The sequence below is a fragment of the Papaver somniferum genome, chromosome 3 (genome assembly GCF_003573695.1).
Source record: "Papaver somniferum cultivar HN1 chromosome 3, ASM357369v1, whole genome shotgun sequence".
Lineage (NCBI taxonomy): Eukaryota > Viridiplantae > Streptophyta > Magnoliopsida > Ranunculales > Papaveraceae > Papaver > Papaver somniferum.
In genome coordinates, this window is record NC_039360.1 from 143,818,408 (window position 1) to 143,830,029 (window position 11,622).

General features: G+C 38.5%; 2 protein-coding genes across 2 annotated transcripts; one reads left to right on the forward strand and one right to left on the reverse strand.

The window, feature by feature from the left end:
- Positions 1–5,264: 5,264 nt before the first annotated feature.
- LOC113357589 lies at positions 5,265–8,988 on the reverse strand. The gene is made up of 3 exons (XM_026601034.1): positions 8,806–8,988; positions 7,672–7,934; positions 5,265–7,300 (listed from the first exon to the last, which is right to left on the reverse strand). The coding sequence occupies exons 1-3, from the start codon at positions 8,828–8,830 to the stop codon at positions 5,528–5,530; spliced, it is 2,061 nt and encodes a 686-aa protein (XP_026456819.1). The 5' UTR covers positions 8,831–8,988; the 3' UTR covers positions 5,265–5,527.
- A 145-nt stretch (positions 8,989–9,133) lies between these two features.
- LOC113357590 (protein SICKLE-like) lies at positions 9,134–11,420 on the forward strand. Its single transcript, XM_026601035.1, has 3 exons — positions 9,134–9,270; positions 9,872–10,165; positions 10,430–11,420. Exons 2-3 carry the CDS (start codon positions 9,877–9,879, stop codon positions 11,008–11,010), a joined length of 870 nt encoding a protein of 289 aa, XP_026456820.1. The 5' UTR covers positions 9,134–9,270; positions 9,872–9,876; the 3' UTR covers positions 11,011–11,420.
- The last annotated feature ends 202 nt before the right edge of the window (positions 11,421–11,622 follow it).

The window sequence follows — 11,622 nt, forward strand, 5'->3', positions numbered from 1 at the left end:
TTGGGATCTTAAGCTGGATATACCTCGACGTAAGACCTTTAAGCCATTTTACTCCTTCGGCGAAGGCTTGGGCAATAAGTACATATATTTGGTGTAAACACAAGGTATATTTTGTTGCCGATTTCATTTGGCCTACTTGGATGTCTAAAGGGTTTTTCTTTCCTTCTCGGTGGGCCTTTCAAGATCTATTAACCATTCTCTTTCTTTTGGATCAATCTGTTATCTTAACACATTTGGGATGGTTTATGGAATTTCAGTTTGCACTTCTATTGGATATACCTCGACATAAGACTTTTAAGCCATTGGACTCTTTCAGAGAGGGTTTGGGCAGTAAGTACATATATCAATTACAGGGGTAGGTTGTATTCTATTGGTGGTCACAAGGGGATTGCTTGTTTATGGAAAGAGTATGTGTTTGAAGTTCTTCTTGGATTGTACCCTAGCTGTTTGGTCTCTGGCAACTGCAACTTTGTGGTTCTATCATCAATTTCTTTTGGGGTTGATTTTGTTGCTGATGTTTGAGTTGTTAGCTGCAAGTTTTCGGATTTACACCACTATTATTTATTATATTATTACTATCATTCTTCTATTGAGAAGCGTGACATTATTCCTTTAAGCCAGAACTCCTCGGAGGGCTTGGGAGGGGTATGCTGTGAGTCGATCTTCTTGTTGGTTGCAATTCTTTGTTTCCTCAAAGTCGTCCGGGCACTTACCTATCTTGATAGAATTATCGCGTGGTTCAACTTGTTCTCCTATAATTGGTTTGTAGTTTTGGCAACCTTTTTAGTCGTGGATGAAGCCTCTACAGTCTTTGATGTTTTCCTCTCTTATTCAGTTGCAGCATGGAGCAGTAGCATTTATCTAGATATTTTCCTATGTTGTCTTTTATTGTTATTTTACATCTCTTGTTGTTATTTCTTTTTCTGGCATCTCTGTCTGTACCAGTCTTGTTCTCCTGTTTGGCTATCCCAGAAGTTGAGACAGAATGCTTGTCTTTTTGAAAGCCTTTGATTCAAAAAAAGAAAAATCAGAAAATATTTAGATATTTTTATTACAATTTTTAAAATCTGTAATAATTCTGGACAGAAACTTCACGATTTATAAAGGCTGGTACCAGTATTACTGGGGCTGATATAATTTAGCTGATCCAACAACTAGGATCACTTAAGATCTTGAAATGGTATCAGCCCCTAATAATGTTGGTATCGGCCTTTCTAAATCGCGAGAAACTTAAGAGAAAGGTTAAGATCGTAGGTATTAGATTCCCTATCCCACCTCTTCCTCCTCATGATCATCATCAACGTTCTTATCTTGTAAACACGTCTTTACAGATGACTGCCACGTCGAGTAAGCCGCTTAGAATATTTAACTACCTTCCACGTATGCAGCTTCTTTTGACATTATTAACTGCCACGTGTAACTAACTTTAAAGATCTTTGACCCAAAGTCACATACGCAGTATCTTTTGACCTACCTCATAATGATCCCTTTTATTTTCAACTCTCTGCAACTGTACCCGCACGTGCACATGCACGTGAAGTCATTTTTAATTCATTAATTACTTTTAATTAGTAGTTAATTAATCAGAACTTATATAATGCTAAAATGTAACAGTGCCCAACGTAGTTTGGCTTCTCCGGCCCTAGTTGAGCTAGCTATTAGTGATAGAGCTGCGGGGTCCACAAACAGAGACACGTCGGATACACATCGAGGAAGAGTGGAAGACAGTGGGTAAAACTAAGAAAAGTTTTACTTTTTGCTTTGCTTTTTTTTTTTACTGTTAAAGTAGATTTTTAAAGTAAGAAGCTGTGGTTTGATGAACTGAGAAGACAAGTAAAGCAGATATTTAGGAAGGGATTAAGTCTAAATTGTCGGGGAAGATAATTAGAAGTAGATAGTTAGGAGATATTTATCTATCTGGGAGTCTACAATTTTTATTTTTTTTTGGCGTTGAATGGGAATTGTGGTATCCCATGTTTACTTTTTACTCGAGTGGTAATAAAAACACCTGTGGGTCATTTGCCCCCCTATGATAAAGAAATAGCATGGAGGAGTACTCCTTCAGATTCTCTACCTATTATCGGTAATAAAGATGAGATACTACATTTACAGATGCATATAGTTTTGAGTTCATATAGGAAATCATACTTTTATCCTTTAAAGTGGTTCGCTGGTCCCATCCTTCCTTACGACGTATAGAGTTTGGGAGTATTTCATATTTGACAATTTGAATGTTGACATGGCTTCTAAAGGCAACAGATTTGCAGGCATTCGAGGAGTCATTTGTCGGGATAATGGGGAGTTCTATCGTTGCTTTTTCCGTATTACTTCGTATTCTGTATTCAGAAATGGCAACAGATAGCTGCAACTAGCCGTCGACCTACTTTAGGGGAGGGAGAGCTACTCTCTAGCTAAGAGAGGTGCAAATGAAAGTCTCAACAATGCGTTGGCCCCGTTGTCCTCCGAGAGCTAGGTTAACGTCTTAACGTTTTGCCTGATGCCGGAGATTAGGGGTGAGCAAAAAGTACGGAACCGCGAATTTCACCCGTATTCGTCGGCAAAATTACGGATAAAACCCAATCCTCAAGATCAATGGACCGGACACAGGTAAAATTCTCAAATCCGCACTTTCGACGGTTTGGTTGTGGTTGGAGTTCGAGATCCGCGGATTCACTCAACCCGCAAGAGAAATGTTGTTTCATCTTCTGGGGAGACTGGTGTGACCACTGTCAATATAGAAGCTTATCCAACTCTTTTTCTCCTAACTGCCCGCATGGTTGTAACCTTCATTTTTGTTGCATCATTCCTCAACCCACATATAGCAAAAAACAAGGGCAATAACAAACCAGACACAAAATCTGAAATCCTCCAAATTTTCTATCAGTACAGTACGTAGTTGCCCACAAATGCACCAAAAATTGAGTGAGTTCCGGTTGAATCCGTTATAAACCTACATATCATAGCTCCGTTAGTACCAGACAAATACAGAAATCATTAAAATTTTCTCCTTCGGGTGTTCTTATAATCCATTATCCATCCAATCACTAGCCTGATTACGAAGATACAAAAACCCACAAAGGCAACACGAGAGCACAACGAATATAAGAAGCCCAACAACTGGCATGATAGTTGTGATCACTTTCTGCAAGAACTATAGTCACAGCTAATAATAATATCCAAGCACACAATATCATAAACTATGGCAGATGACATAGCCATTCTACCAAGTTCTGTATTTAGAAGTTTTAGTTCACAACCGCGGTTAATCTGCATCCGGTCTGTATCACCCGCTAATCCGCGGACGTAATCCGCGGGTGATTAGACCGGACACGATTGAATTTTTCAAATCCGCAACTTTGACGGTTTGGACGCAGATGATCCCTAATCCGCATCCGTCCTTCCGTTGCTCACCCCTACCGGAGGTTGATGTAGGTTGTGCGGAGGTCTACCTCGATATGTACATATACACACGAAGCCCAGTTACGTTTTCTTTAAAAAGAAAAAAAAAAAGCTAAAGGCTAAAGCTGAATGGGCAATAGGCAGGTTTGGGCATTCCCTTTCAAACTCTGGCTGGCCCATCCTTAAATGAAGTGAGACAAATGTTAAATTTCAATAGAATACAGGAAACTGAAACAAAAGAGATTTAAAAAGAATGATTTTTTAGGGGCCATGTTTTTCTTGAGGGAACCATGGTTTTATTAGGCCACCTTTTCTATAGTGATAAGGCGTGTCCTAAAACGTTGAAATGACTAACCTACCCTTAACCTAATTTAATTTAAAACCAACCTAATAACCACCTATATATATATATATATATATATATATATATAACCACCACCTCCTCCCGTCACCACCATCACCGCACACCATCGCCGATTACCACCACCACCACCTCCGATTATCACCACCACCAACCACCGATTACCACCACCTCCTCCCACCACCACCACCGCCTATTTAAAAAATGTAACAACATCAATGCAATCACAATTAAGTTCGGTTACATAATACTTTTATCGAGTATAAAAGACTCCAGCCGCAACCTGATTCTGCCATGGGACCACTCCGGAGGTATTTTTCAACAAACCCTTCGCTTTAATTTGATTTTGATTGCTTCAATCGAATAAAAATCATCAAAATAGGGTTTTAATAGGAGTTACAGACCATGTTCGGTTAAGTCGATTTTCCAAAAAACCCTAGTTTACTAACCGAACTTCTTGAAAATGAAGAACACGAAGAACAGTTCAGTTCTATTGGATTTAAAACTAAGTCACCGAACTCTCTGTTCGGTTGTTTCGCAAAAAAAATTAAAATTACAAAGTAACCGAACTCCATCCTTAGAACCGAAAAAAAAAACAAATCCAGTCTAACTGAACTGTGTTGTTGTGGCCACTATGTTGAGTTCCAAAATAACCGAACTTAGCCAATAGAGTTCACTTTGTTCGCAAAATTTTTTAAAACTATAAAGTAACCGAACTTAGCCAATAGATGCCGGAACTTCACATTTTTGTTTGTTAAGCTCGGTAACTTCACAATTTTATCGCAAAAACCGAACTCAGAGTTCGGTTAGTTAGTTGTTAGGCTCAAGTTTGCGAAAGAACCGAACTTTGTAAACTTATATACTCTATATTACGTAAAGTTCGGTTAGATCAAAAGTGCATGTAGTTTGCGAACCAACCGAACATAACGCTGTAACTCCTAGAAATTATTAGAGAGTTCGGTAACCTGCGTGTTTGGAACAAGTAACCGAACTACACTTTCAGATGAGTTCGGTTACTTGTTCATCTCACGGGGCAACCGAACTACAGCTTCAGATGAGTTCGGTTACTTGTTCTTCATATAAAGTAACCGAACTGTTCAAAATTCAGTTCAAATCCGGATCATTTTGAAGATTAACAAATATTCTAGGAGAGGATGGAGATGAAGAATCAAATGAGTTTTCATCATTTGAATACTCAAACTTAGTGAATTGGAAAAAAAAATTATTTTCTATGTTTTTCTCCTTCATCTTCTCTAACTCTACTCTCTCAATAATTCTACTCAACTAATAATAAACCCATCTTTTAATTTAATCTCACTAATTATTTTTAACTAATCATTCACTAATCATAACCTAAAATTAATTAAGAGGGTAGATTAGGTATTAAATAAATAACTAGATATGGGGTGACCTAGAATTACTTCTAATGCCTTTACCCAAAATAAAACCATGGTCCCCCAAAAAAACCATGGTCCCCAAAAAATCGTTCTTTAAAAACTAGCAATCATGAATCATCTGTATATTGTTGTAAAATAGTGAGATAGCTGCCCAACCTGAACGTCTAAACTAATCTCTCCTCAATGGGATTTACAAAAAAACATGCACCTCAGTTGATTATCGTTCAATGGTACAAAATTAACGGAATCCTAACTTTGATTTACTTACTGTGCGAGGAACATGAAGCTGGTCTTTTCTTCTCTTTGGTCAAGTTCAACAATGGGCAGGCGTGCGAGTTGGTAGCTGGTTCAACCAATCCAGACACGATCGTTACAGAGAAAAACCTTGGTCATTTTGAATTTCTATTTTGGTATCTTGAAAGCTTTGTTTTTCTTCGTCCAGAAACCTTTCTAACCCACTTGCGGTTCCATTTTGTAATTCAGAATTCTGAAGAAACCCTTGGTCATTTTCTACTTCCATTTTGATCTCCTGAAGGCTTTTTTGTGCTTCGGCCGGAAACCATTCTAACCCACTTATGGATCCATTTTGTAATTCAGAATTCTGAAGGAACCCTTGGTCATTTTCTACTTCCATTTTGATCTCTTGAAGGCTTTTTTGTGCTTCGGCCGGAAACCATTCTAAACCACTACTTTGTAATTCAGAATTCTGAAGAAACCCTTCGTCATTTTCTACTTCCATTTTGATCTCTTGAAGGCTTTTTTGTGCTTCGGCAGGCAACCCTTCTAAGCCACTTGCAGTTCCATTTTGCAATTCAAAATCCTGAAGAAACCCCTGGCCATTTTCAACTTCCACATTGATCTCTTGAAGGCTTTTTTGTGCTTCGTCCAGTTCTAGACCACTTGTACTTCCATTTTGTAATTCAAAATTCTGAAAAAACCCTTGGTCATTTTGTACTTCCATTATAATCTCTTGAAGGCTTTTTTGTTCTTCGTCCGGTAACCTTCGTAAACCACTTCCACTACCATTTTGAGAAAACCCTTGGTCATTTTGAACTTCTGAATTGGTCTCTGGAAAGCTTTGTTTTGCTTCAGCCGACAACCTTTGTGAACCACTTCCTGTTCCATTTTCTGATTCACAATTTCTTGAAAACCCTTGGTCATTTTGAACTTCCATTTTGATCTCTTGATAAGTTAATTTTGCTTCAGCCAACAATGTCTCCCCACCACTTTCAGTTCTATTTTCTGAACCACCAATTTGCACAAACCTAGGATTCACCTCGGCCTCTGCCACTCCCAAACCCTGGGCTTGGATTTGGTTGGTATTTTCAGGGTTTCCAGAAGCTTCTCCTGTTGCCATCCTTTCTAAACCACTTTCATTTGCTAATCCACCAATTTGCGTAGACTGAATATCCATATCCAAATGGGCCTCCGCCAACCTTTCCAAACCACTTCCATTTGCTGATCCAACATCTTGTGCAGTTCGAATTTCCATATCCATCATGGTCTCCTCTGCTGCTGAGCCTAAGGTTTGGATGTCGCTAGTATTAAGTGTGCCAGAAGCTTCCTCTGTTGGAAACCTTTCTATACCACTTCCATTTGATGATGTAACGTTTTGCATAGACTGATCATTCATATCGGCATCCAACACCCCCGAACTTTGGGCACGAATTTCGTCACAATTTCCAGCATTTCCTATAACTGTACTTCCAGAAGCTTCCCCTGTTGGGTCAGTAGTTACCTGGTCACCATTCTTCTTGAGGAATTTCTTTTTCTGCCATCGTTTCTTAAATTTATTCTTTCTCGGCTTGAGATTTTTTTTTGTAATATCAACTGCAGCAGCTGGCTCAGGAGCCTTCTTTATAGGTGGGAGAACTGTAAGCTGACAGTCACCACTAGGATTTGTGTGGGATCCATTAGTACTCGACTGGATTGCTAAGAGAGCAGTTCGGGCAGCTTTGAGTTTCGCTTCTTTTTTGGTTCTTGCAGCAGCTCCTATATACTTTATTCCCCCAATATCAACAGTAGAAGTATAAGATGTCCCTTTTCCCCGTGTTTCAGTCATCCGACACACATAAGATGGAACCGCATAGTTCATTTTCTGCGCGTATTCTTGGAGTAGATTTTTGCATAAACCTGATTCATGCTTTACAAGACAAAATAAAGTTTTAGTAGGAGTCCTGACACAGAAGTCATTCCAAGAACAGAAACACATGCATGCTGATTGCAAGTAAGAAAAAGAAACAGCTATAATTTAGTATAACAGGCATCAGCGAAAAATGCAATGCCATATCAGCAACATAAAACTAGATGCTTTGCAAACTAACTATTTGCTTCATTCGTTTATCAGTGTCACCCATCAACTTTTTTTTTGGTGTGGTGATCTTCAAAATTAAGAACTCAGAGGCAGAGGCAGGAAGTAGCTAACACAAAAACTTTGGTCAGTCTGAAATGGTTTAATCTCCATTCGTGTTTTAGCAAAGAAGAGAAGTGAAATATACTTGAAGATGAACTTACCACTGGATTCCTGATGCTATCATCAGTGTTTCCCAACTTAGCTAGTTCTACAAGCGCAACTTCCGCAGCTGATTGCTCAGCCGCCTTGCGATTACAAAATCCAGGGAGAGAATCATATTTGAAATCATTTACAATCACTGAGGATCTGAAGTAAGGCTCATGAGGAGGGCCTTCCTTCAAAGTTTCATAAACAGGAGCAAGGAATTTATTCTTCTGAGCGTATTCTTGCAACCGGCTCTTAAACACATAGCAGCTGGATACACCTGTAAAAATGACAGCTGTAAGTCCCGTAATAAGTGTATAATTCAATCCAAATATCCATGTAACAGACACAGACATGCTTCAAAATTTTGAAAAAAGTGTTTTAAGACTACGCCTAATGCTCAGGGTATAGTTTATAACTTAAACTGTTACGCATCACTATATGTAGTATAAACATATTTATTTTGTCACTAGCATAAGTATTATTGTAGTATCAAACTACAAATCAACAGATTTTGTGCTCCTAACATATATATACTTCTATATCATGTTTAAGTAGGTTATTGCTCCAGCCTTCTTGACTATACACTAAGGGAGTAAACATTTTTTCTGTAATTTGGACCCTAAGCTCGGTACTGAGACAGCATGTTGCTTAGCCAAATAAACCCACCTTACCTCAGAAAAACAGCTTTTCAAACATTAGGTGTTCAGTTCCATTGCACATATGCACGGTACAACTACAAACATACTTGTTTTTGTCCTTCCAGTTCAAGTCTAAAATAGAGTCTAACATAACATAAACACCGATCAATGAAAGAGACAACCATACAAATCGTATAGACACCGCAGAAAGTATCAAAGTTAATCGGTCATCCAATTCTTTGTTTAAATGAATCTTTGCACTATGTTCTTACACTGAATAATTGAAATAGAGAGTACCAACATCAAATCAAGTGCTCAGGACTTCCTTTGTTACAAGGAAATGTGGGTTTTAGGGTAAAATAAGGGTTTTAATAAAGAAATCTTTTTTTTTTTCCTATCATAAAACATTAAAAGGGAAGCCAGGAAACAAATTAATCACAGCCCAAACTCAGAGCAAACTAAGCATACAGTAGTAGCAATTGAACATGAGAAAAGGAAACAACAACTGACCTTGAAATTCTTTAGAGGTGGACATATTTGCTTAATCACTTCCCAATCAGCTAAATTTAGAATCTCTACCACACCCAAGAGAAGCAAAACCCTAGATTCCTTAGAGTTTGGTTTCACCAGAAACCCATAAATTTGACGAGAGAAAGGGCAAAAACCCTCGTCCTTCGCTTTTAAACAGAAAATACAGACTTCAAGTGGGTGCTCCTAGTAAAACGAAAAACATCATACCTCTCTTTAGTTTTAGGACAGTTGGATTTTGGTTGCACAAATCTCCATGTATATAATAAGTATCATCTGACGGCTGTCCAAAACTTTAACTGCGTTCGATTACAGAAATAGCACGAAAACCCTAACTTTCAACTGCTTTGAAATATTTTTGTCCCCAAATTTGTTGTGTCTCTCTACTTGTCTTTCTTCCACGCAGTCTCGCTCTCTTGGTCTAATCGGGCATTACGTATTTTTAAGGTAAGTGTTTCATAAAATTGAGAAAATATATTAGTATCATCAATCTGATCTTATGATTAAAGAGTAGTAGAAATTTCAGGGATTTGTATTGGTATTGAATCACTGAAATTCTAGGTTTTTTCTTATATATAAGTTCTAAAGTTTGTATTGAATAGCAGAACTATTTATTGGTAGTTCTGATTGAATTTGTGATGATAAACAATGTAATAAGGTGTTTTACCTATGCTAATCCACCTCATCATAGTCAGCTTCTTACTGCCTTATTTTACTTGTTTCCTAGTTTTAGGTCTCTAGTTTTATGCTTATATAAGCAGGGCGATGATTTGTCTTATGGACATCTCTCACTATTCCTCTGAACACTTAATATAATTCTTCTCTGGCATCTGGCATCTCCAGCAATCTCTGTATTGTTGTTTGCCTTTGTTAGAATGGTAACAGTCCCCCTTAAGCTTCAATTGGAATATCGCGGTTTAGCTTTTAGTTTTGTGTATTGATTGCTATATCAATCTGTTTTGCTAATCTACGTTCCACGTTCCGTTTGGATTAAGTCTTCTCTTCATCCTTTTGTAAGATTTTGCTGTTGGTTTTATTAATCTAATAGATTCTATGGAAGAGTCAGAGAAAAGAAGAGAAAGATTGAAAGCAATGCGTGAAGAAGCTAACTCTGAAGCTTCTCATAGTGTTGGCACTTCTATGCCAACTATTAACCTTGCTAATCCTTTAGTAGAGACTTCTTCAGTTCCGCAGAGACCAACTGCTGCTCGAAGGTTTGACTATTATACGGATCCAATGGCAGCTTTTTCCGGAAATAAAAGGACTAACAACCACATGTACCAGGCTCCACCAAATTCTTTTCCTTCTCCTATTACACCGCCAACGCAATCATATCCTTCAGGTTCCTCTCACAAACCATTTCCGTTCTTCTTTTTAAGTATTATATTGATACAATAATGTTGAGTTTTGATTTGATGCTTCATCATAACTATGAAGTTCACTATTCAAGGTTGGAAATGTTTTGGTCAATACGAAGAGTTGAATTATAGTGGCACAAAGAGAACTTTCCTTGTATTATTTGATTACCTATAACTATATGGACTCAATAATATTCAAGTCCAACAAACATGAAACATTTCTCATTATTCTCATACTGATTCGGCAGGACCAAGGAACTTTTACCCAATTCCTCCTCCCAGTCATCAACTGCAGAGAGCGTTTGAAGCTAATCCTCATCACAGTCCCAATTCTTGGAGAAGCCCTGTTGCCCCTCCATTTTATGGGAATCGCGGTCCTCCACCTGAAGCTTGGAATAGACCTAGTGGCACAGGTGGGTATGGCTACCCATCCAACTCCTTGGGTTTTGGTGGTTATCGGGGCACTGGTTTTGGGCGTGGAGTCGGTCCTCGCCCGAGTGTCAACCCCTATCCAGGAAGCGGTAGTAGTTACACGTTTAGCAACAGTCCAAACCATGGTACAGGACTAGGTGGTGGAAGAGGAAGGGTTTCTCATGCTTGCACATCTGCAAGGGAGAGACCTGAAATGTTTTACAACAAGTCCATGATGGAAGACCCATGGAAATTATTGAAACCTGTTGTAAGGAATTCAGTTGGATCAGAGGATTGGCTTCCAAAATCCATCACTAAGAAAAAGCCCAGAACCTCGGAATCTACCAGCAATGTGGGTTCTCAACAAAGCCTTGCCGAGTTCTTGGCTGCTGCTTTAGTCGATGCCTCCAATGTATAAGAGGGTTTGTGTGGAGGAAGTGGGCAAACATATTCGTAGAGCCTTCGTTGAACTTCTCACCTACTTTCGTAAATGCAGCAGGATCCATCGATTTATGTACTTTCTGTTGGCATTTGTGACGTCTACAGAAAGCTGTAGGAGCTGCAACTATGTTCCCCCACCCATGTCACTTCCGACATTTCACATATTTAAAATGAACCTGTTACAACAGAACAGATCGCGGATAGGAAAGAAAATTTTCTGTTGAGAATTCTCTTTTCCCAAATTCTATGAGAAAACAGCAACTGTTTTCGATTTTTTTGATTATTTTTCTGGTTGATGTATATGTATGAAAAGTTTAGGTGTTGGTTGCACCAAGGAATCCTAACTGCTAATGATTCAAGAAATTCATATCTCATTCCCTGTATGAATCAGAGATCGTTGGATGAAATTGAAAACTCAGAGAGCAAGTAATCCGACTCTTTCCCCCCTTATATATTCTACAAGAATACATGAAAAATTGAAATGTTAGTACAACTTGTGGCATTTACTGTCTCGTGATAGAAGGTGTCGGATATAGAACCATAACGGGTAATTAAGTGTAAAGAAGCCAAAGCAGCAGTTTGGGTGTAG

Bases quoted from the DNA above. Each gene is read 5' to 3' on its own strand.
- LOC113357589 (XM_026601034.1), bottom strand. From the start codon at position 8,830: ATGTCCACCTCTAAAGAATTTCAAG. The intron at 7,935-8,805 runs GTCAGTTGTTGT...TCATTTTTACAG, and splicing joins CACCTCTAAAGAATTTCAAG to GTGTATCCAGCTGCTATGTG. The intron at 7,301-7,671 runs GTAAGTTCATCT...TGTCTTGTAAAG, and splicing joins ATAGCATCAGGAATCCAGTG to CATGAATCAGGTTTATGCAA.
- LOC113357590 (XM_026601035.1), top strand. From the start codon at position 9,877: ATGGAAGAGTCAGAGAAAAGAAGAGAAAGATTGAAAGCAATGCGTGAA. The intron at 10,166-10,429 runs GTTCCTCTCACA...CTGATTCGGCAG, and splicing joins AACGCAATCATATCCTTCAG to GACCAAGGAACTTTTACCCA.